This window comes from Schistocerca piceifrons, chromosome 1 (assembly GCF_021461385.2).
Source record: "Schistocerca piceifrons isolate TAMUIC-IGC-003096 chromosome 1, iqSchPice1.1, whole genome shotgun sequence".
Taxonomy (NCBI): Eukaryota; Metazoa; Arthropoda; class Insecta; order Orthoptera; family Acrididae; genus Schistocerca; species Schistocerca piceifrons.
The window spans coordinates 549,291,837-549,299,218 of record NC_060138.1 but is presented as its reverse complement, the minus strand read 5'-3'; the positions used below and the strand labels follow the sequence as shown (position 1 = coordinate 549,299,218).

Genomic DNA, 7,382 nt, shown 5'->3' with positions numbered 1-7,382 from the left:
ATAAAGTGAGAATACATAATTCTTCCTCGCTTTTGTGGAAATCTGTTGAAACTTTTTCTAAATAACTTTCATTCACTTTTCCTTCTTCTAGTCATTCTCAGTTAGTCACTTGTTTGTTACGTAATCGTTAATCGTACGTTTTAAGAAGTTTGTGAAGCACATTTTCGTGGTATTGTGGGCAATTCCCTTCTTGGTGCAGTGATGTAAAGAGTTTCGTTTCTATTATGAATATTACCGTCAAGTTTTTTATTTTAAAATACAACAATCTTTTATCAAACACCTTCAACGTACAAGCGGCCTTTTACTAATAAAATAAATGTATATATATATATATATATATATATATATATATATATATATATATATATATATATATCGCTGCAAATGGCTCTGTATTTCATCATAATTGCTGAACTCCAGCAAGACTAGCAGAATATAATATGTCAAATAATAAATCAAATCAATAAATCAAAAGTTAAAGAGAGCAATAAAAATAATTGTGAAAGTTCATTGTTGGTTATTATCGTAGCAGACCTAGGCATACAGCATTTATGAAACTAGATGGCGAACCTATGGACAAAATTTGTTACTAAAACTAAAAAAATGTAAAATTCATCCTATGATCACCCATTAATCATTAAAATTCTTTGTAACGATTGTTGTGAAACCAAATATAGAGACCACAGTCCTTAAAGGAACCAAAATTGTTGAGTGCATGCTCTGGCATGTGCTCTTCTTCTCGCGGTTGGTTCACAAAAGGCCAGGTAAGGCCTTGTTACGTAATGTTTTATTACAAGAAGCAGTTGGTGTTATGTAGACAGCTGGTGGAAGCAGGCAGGAGGGTGGAGTTTTCACAGAGGTATGGGAGTAGCCTCGACTCCTTCGGCCTCGATGCCACACTCGTTGACTCCGCGCAGGATCTTGAAGTAGCCGGCGTCGCCCCACTCCTCGCCCCAGCTGTTCTTCACGATCCAGTACTTCTCGCCGGAGGCGGCGTCCACGCCGTAGCCCACCAGCAGCACCGCGTGGCTGGACGGCTGGAAGCAATATGGATTGCACTCAACAAGGACAGCAGCATTGCGGCATCAACATTCATTACAAGCGTCCCGCAAATAGGAGATTATCTATATAATGACGAGTCAAAGCGTTATGACTATATGCTTAGGCGTTGGTCCACGATTGGATTGGAATGCAGCAGCGCTTCTGCGTGGCATGGAATCGACAAAGTAGATTTCATATCAGGCGAATTGTTGAACAAGACATCAATGTGAGTTCACCATCATGTTCCTCAAACCAATGCAACACGATTCTGGCCTTTTGATGCGGACATTTATTCTGCTGGAAGACATCATAGTCACTGGGGAAGATATGAAGGCTAAAATGATGGAGGAGTTTCGCAATAATATTCACATAGTCCACAGCTGCCATAATGCCTTCGACTATTACCACAGGTCTCAAGCGAAGTTTCCTCACAGCACAATACTGGCCCCACAGGCCTGTGTCCGTATCGTTGTGCAGGTTTGGAACAGGTGTTCGCCTCGATGAAGGCGTAACCAGACACGACCGTCAACCTGGCGTAACGAAATGACATGATTCATCCGACAAAGCGACACGATTCCACAGAACCAAGGTCCGAGCACCATGATCCCGTGCCCACTGCAGTCGTAATTGTCTGTGTTTTTGGGTTGGCATGGAGACGCACGGAACTGGTCTGCTGCGGAGCTCCATGTTCAAAAAACAGCGCTGAACGGGGTGTTCCGAAACACTTGTGCCTGCAACAACATTGCACTCAGTTGTTACATCTGCCACTAATCAATACCTATTCTCCTTTATAGTGAGGTTAATCTTCTGAGCCGCGCGGAATTATCCGAGCGGTCTGGGGCGCTGCAGTCACGGACCGTGCGGCTGGTCCCGGCGGAGGTTCGAATCCTCCCTCGGGCATGGGTGTGTGTGTTTGTCCTTAGGATAATTTAGGTTAAGTAGTGTGTAAGCTTAGGGACTGACGACCTTAGCAGTTAACTCCCATAGGATTTCACACACATTTGAACATTTTTTAATAATCTGACCTCGACTCTCTCTTACAGGACACTGACGTCCACAAATGCAAAAAGAAAGAATTCTTTACTGTTGTTGGTACTCTTTGTACCAGTAATTTCGCCTATTACAAAATGGAAGATAGAGTTAATTGATGGACTAAAGCCATCACACTAAACCGCACTCTACACGTAAAATTTAAATAAAAGCATCCAAAAATATAATCGTGAAATACTCTATAGAATTACACTTATGACCGAAAGAGATTGAAATCTGCTACATGTTGAAATGAATCAAACCGTTATCTAACTCCAAAATATACCAGTAAACTGTGAAGAGCCATCACCTGCCATCATGCATCCCAGAAGGAAGTTGTCCGACCATTCGAAATTTTGGCCGCTCGGCCCAACAATAGTTCGGAAGCACTCAATGGGAAACGGTTGGGTGAGGAAACCTTATTTGGCGGTACATTCTTAAGTTTGTGATATCTTTCATTTCGTATCTTGTGATTAAAATAGTTAACGACACCGATCACAGACGGCGTAGAATGTGTTGTACTGCCCACGCGGAACCACCGTTTTACCATTGTTAGTCGATTATAGCAAATGTGAAAGGACACGCGCGGTATTGCAGCAGTAATTTCAGCTTTGTTTGTGAGTAAATTTATGCTTTATGTTATTTATTAAGTATACAGGGTGGTCCATTGATAGTGACCGGGACAAACATGTACGAAATAAGCATCAAACGAAAAAACTATAAAGAACGAAACTCGTCTAGCTTGAAGGTGGAAACCAGATGGCGATATGTTTGGCCCGCTAGATGGCGCTGCCGTAAGTCAAACGGATATCAACTGCGTTATTTTTAAAAATAGGAACCCCCATTTTTATTACGTATTCGTGTAGTACGTAAAGAAATATGAATGTTTTAGTTGGACCACTTTTTCGTTTTGTGATAGATGGCGCTGTAATAGTCGTCGTATCACGTAACATTCCGCCAGTGAGGACGGTATTTCCTTCGTGATACATTACCCGTGTTAAAATGGAGCGTTTACCAATTGCGGAAAAGTTCGATATCATGTTGATGTATGGCTATTGTGACCAAAATGCCCAACGGGCGCGTGCTATGTATGCTGCTCGGTATCCTGGACGACATCATCCAAGTGTCCGGACCGTTTGCCGGATAGTTACGTTATTTAAGGAAACAGGAAGTTTCCAGCCACATGTGATAGTCAACCACGACCAGCAACAAGTAGGTGTTTTAGCTGCTGTCGCGGCTAATCCGCACATCAGTAGCAGACAAATTGCGCGAGAATCGGGAATCTCAGAAACGTCGGTGTTGAGAATGCTACATCAACATCGACTGCACCCGTACCATATTTCTATGCACCAGGAACTGCATGGCGACGACTTTGAACGTCCTGTACAGTTCTGCCACTGGGCACAAGACAAATTACGGGACGATGACAGATTTTTTGCACGCGTTCTATTTAGCGACGAAGCGTCATTCACCAACACTTTTTTTTCTTTTTTCTTTCACTAGCTGCTTATATTTTATGACCCACCGTCTAATTTCTTATGGTGGGTCGTATATTGCCACTTAGCCGCTGTGACTGGGTCCGGGGTCCGCAGTGACTGAAAGTAACACCACACCGGCTCCCGTCCCCACTCACACCGTTGCCCGTGTCCCGCCACGTGGAGGCGGGCTCTGTTTAGATCCATTTGATATCTTACCAACAGCGGTAACGCAAACCGGCATAATATGCACTATCGGGCAACGGAAAATCCACGATGGCTGCGACAAGTAGAACATCAGCAACCTTGGCGGGTTAATGTAGGATGTGGCATTATGGGAGGAAGTATAATTGGCCCCCATTTTATCGATGGCAATCTAAATGGTGCGTTGTATGCTGATTTCCTACGTAATGTTCTACCAATGTTACTACAAGATGTTTCACTGCTTGACAGAATGACGATTTACTTCCAACGTGATGGATGTCCGGCACATAGCTCGCGTGCGGTTGAAGCGTTATTGAATAACATATTTCATGACAGGTGGATTGGTCGTCGAAGCACCATACCGTGGCCCGCACGTTCACCGAATCTGACGTCCCCGGATTTCTTTCTGTGGGGAAAGTTGAAGGATATATGCTATCGTGATCCACCGACAATGCCTGACAACATGCGTCAGCGCATTGCCAATGCATGTGCGAACATTACGGAAGGCGAACTACTCGCTGTTGAGAGGAATGTCGTTACACGTATTGCCAAATGCCTTGAGGTTGACGGACATCATTTTGAGCATTTATTTAATTAATGTGGTATTTACAGGTAATCACTCTGTAACAGCATGCGTTATCAGAAATGATAAGTTCACAAAGGTACATGTATCACATTGGAACAACCGAAATAAAATGTTCAAACGTACCTACGTTCTGTATTTTAATTTAAAAAACCTACCTGTTACCAAATTGTGAGCCATATGATCGAACAGTCCACGGGTATACTGCCGGTTCATAGTGTCCAACAGGCACAATATTTAGGCGATCAGACGATGGCGACATGTCTGATCGCCGAAATATTGTGCCCGTTGGACACTATGAACCGGCAGTATACCCGTGGACTGTTCGAGCAACAAATACGCCGGGAGAAACTGAAGAGTCACATCGTGAGCCATATGTTTGTGACTATTACATCGCCTTCCATCACGAAGCGAAAAAAGTGGTCCAACTAAAAAATTCATATTTCTTTACGTACTACACGAATATGTAATAAAAATGGGGGATCCTATTTTTTAAAAAAATGCAGCTGATATCGGTTTGACCTGTGGCAGCACCATCTACCGGGCCAACCATAGCGCCATCTGCTTTGCCCCTTCAAGATAGACAAGTTTCATTCTTTGTAGTTTTTTCGTTTGACGCTTATTACGTGAGATACAGGGTGACTCACGGGGGACGGACGGTTTTGAACTGCGTAGTACTGAGGGCGCGCTGGTGGGAGATGGTCGTGGTGGGGATAGTTCTGATCCACACAAGACGCCATTTCATTTGCTCAATCATTATGGAGCAGTGGGACTTGCAACGTCGAGTGTTTGTCTATGACAGTTTCTTGAAAAATGGTGAGTCTATTATTGTTACGCAGCGATTGTTTCGTGCGCGGTTTAATGTCGGTCGACATGCAGCTGTTCCGAGCCGTAACACAATCCTCAGATGGGTGGAAAACTTCAGATCAACTGGAAACATACTGGATAAGAAGCATCCTGGCCCGAGATGCAGAGTAACGACACCAGAAATTGTTGAAAGGGTAAGGCAAGCGGCAGTCAGAAGCCCAGGACGGTCAGCATGACGTCATGCTAGTGAGTTACGAATCAATCGTGAACCAGTTAGATGAATTTTGCATAAACAATTAAAATTCCATCCCTACAAAATGCTCATTGTCCAACAACTGATTTTGCTGTGCGAGAAGACTTCGCTTACGGAATGCAAATGATTTTGGGATCGAATGAAAATGAAATTTTATTGATGAGCGATGAAGCTCACTTTCATTTAAATGGGACCATGAATAACGAAAACCTACGTTACTGGGCTTCAGAGCATCCACATCTTATCCACCAACGCTTTCTACAGTCAGAAAAAGTGGCAGTCTGGTGTGCTCTTGGCTCTGTTGGCATTATTGGATCTAATATTTTGAAGAGAACGGGGCCACAGTTACTGTTAATTCGGTTCGTTACATTCGTATGCTTGAAACATTCTTGAAACCAGAACTAAGAAGACGACGAATCCCTTTAAAGCGCATTTGGTTCCAGCAGGATGGAGCAACATCGCACACCACAAACACTTCAATGAAAATTCTTAGACGCATGTTTCCTGGCCGGATTATCTCATGTTATGGCAATGTTCCTTGGCCTCCCAGGTCTCCTGACTTGGCAGTATGTGACTTTTTCTGTGGGGTTACATTAAGAACTGTGTCTATAGCCACAAACCACGAAATTTGGACGAGTTGAAGAATACAATCATTCAAGAAATTGCTGCCATCCTGTAAGCTGTTTAGATTTTTATATTGGTAACGCCACGTAGTGCTCTGTATGAAAATCACTGGCTGTGCTGTGTGCAGTCTGTGGCTCGTTTGCATTGTTGTTGGCTATTGTAGTGTTGGGCTGCTGGCTGTTAAGAGCGCATAGCGTTGCGCAGTTGGAGGTGAGCCGCCAGCAGTGGTGGATGTGGGGAGTGAGATGGCGGAGTTTTGATAGCGGATGATTTGGACAGAGACAGTAAATTTTTAAGACTGGATATCATGAACTGATATATATATTATGACTTTTGAACACTATTAAGGTAAATACATTGTTTGTTCTCTATCAAAATCTTTCATTTGCTAACTGAGCCTGTCAGTAGTTAGTGCCTTCAGTAGTTTGAATCTTTTATTTAGCTGGCAGTAGTGGCGCTCGCTGTATTGCAGTAGTTCGAGTAACAAAGATTTTTGTGAGGTAAGTGATTTGTGGAAGGTATAGGTTAATGTTAGTCAGGGCCATTCTTTTGTAGGGATATTTGAAAGTCAGATTGCGTTGCGCTAAAAATATTGTGTGTCAGTTTAAGCACAGTCACATATAATTTTTCTAAGGGGACGTTTCAATCCCTGCGGAGATTTTAGTCTGTGTGATGGAGGATTTTGAGAAGAGACTTGAGTCTTGCATTTGAAATTATGGACATCACCTTGACGACGTTATTTTTCACAAATAACTTTGTTAACTAAAATGAGCTTTGATTTTGTGTAAATAAACATGCATTAATTTTAAAGTTGGCTGAGTATTGTTTCATTAAAAACCGTCTGTCTCCTGTGTGTCACCCTGTATTTGGCCTGGTCATGATCAATGGACCACCCTGTATACTGATGTAAAGGGAGTCGCTCAGATGTATTCCATCCTCAAAATCTTACAGAATCTTACGTGAAGTATATTTTTCTTCTATTTTTAGTTATACTTTGTATTGGCTTAGCATTTTCTTGAAAAAATAAACTGTCTCAAACATGTTTATAGAGTGATCATACAGGCATAAATATTAAAAAATTATAATTTGTATTTAAGTTATTATCTATAGTTTCCAATGCATTTGTATGTTATTACACACACAGAAATAAAATGTTTTAATAAAAATATTTTCATACAGCCTATCATCAAATTGGGTATGACTGGTTTATTTTATCTTTTAGTTCAAGTTGGAAACGATGAACAGTAGCCACAAAAATACGGTATCACAGGAAGAGAATGGAATCTATCGTCTCTTCAGCTGTAGTGCAATGTTAGATGCAGCAAATATGGTTCAGGAAAATCATATAAGCATTTGCAAGCCTGCA

At 42.1% G+C, this 7,382-nt stretch overlaps 1 protein-coding gene across 1 annotated transcript in view; it reads right to left on the bottom strand.

Annotated features, from left to right (window-relative positions):
* Window positions 1-851: 851 nt before the first annotated feature.
* Window positions 852-7,382, bottom strand: part of LOC124749332 (dipeptidyl peptidase 1-like) — a 69,320-nt gene continuing 62,789 nt past the window's right edge. The window contains exon 9 of the mRNA XM_047248968.1: window positions 852-1,037. Within this exon, the coding sequence (XP_047104924.1) occupies window positions 852-1,037 (186 nt within the window). The remainder of the gene's footprint in view (window positions 1,038-7,382) is intronic.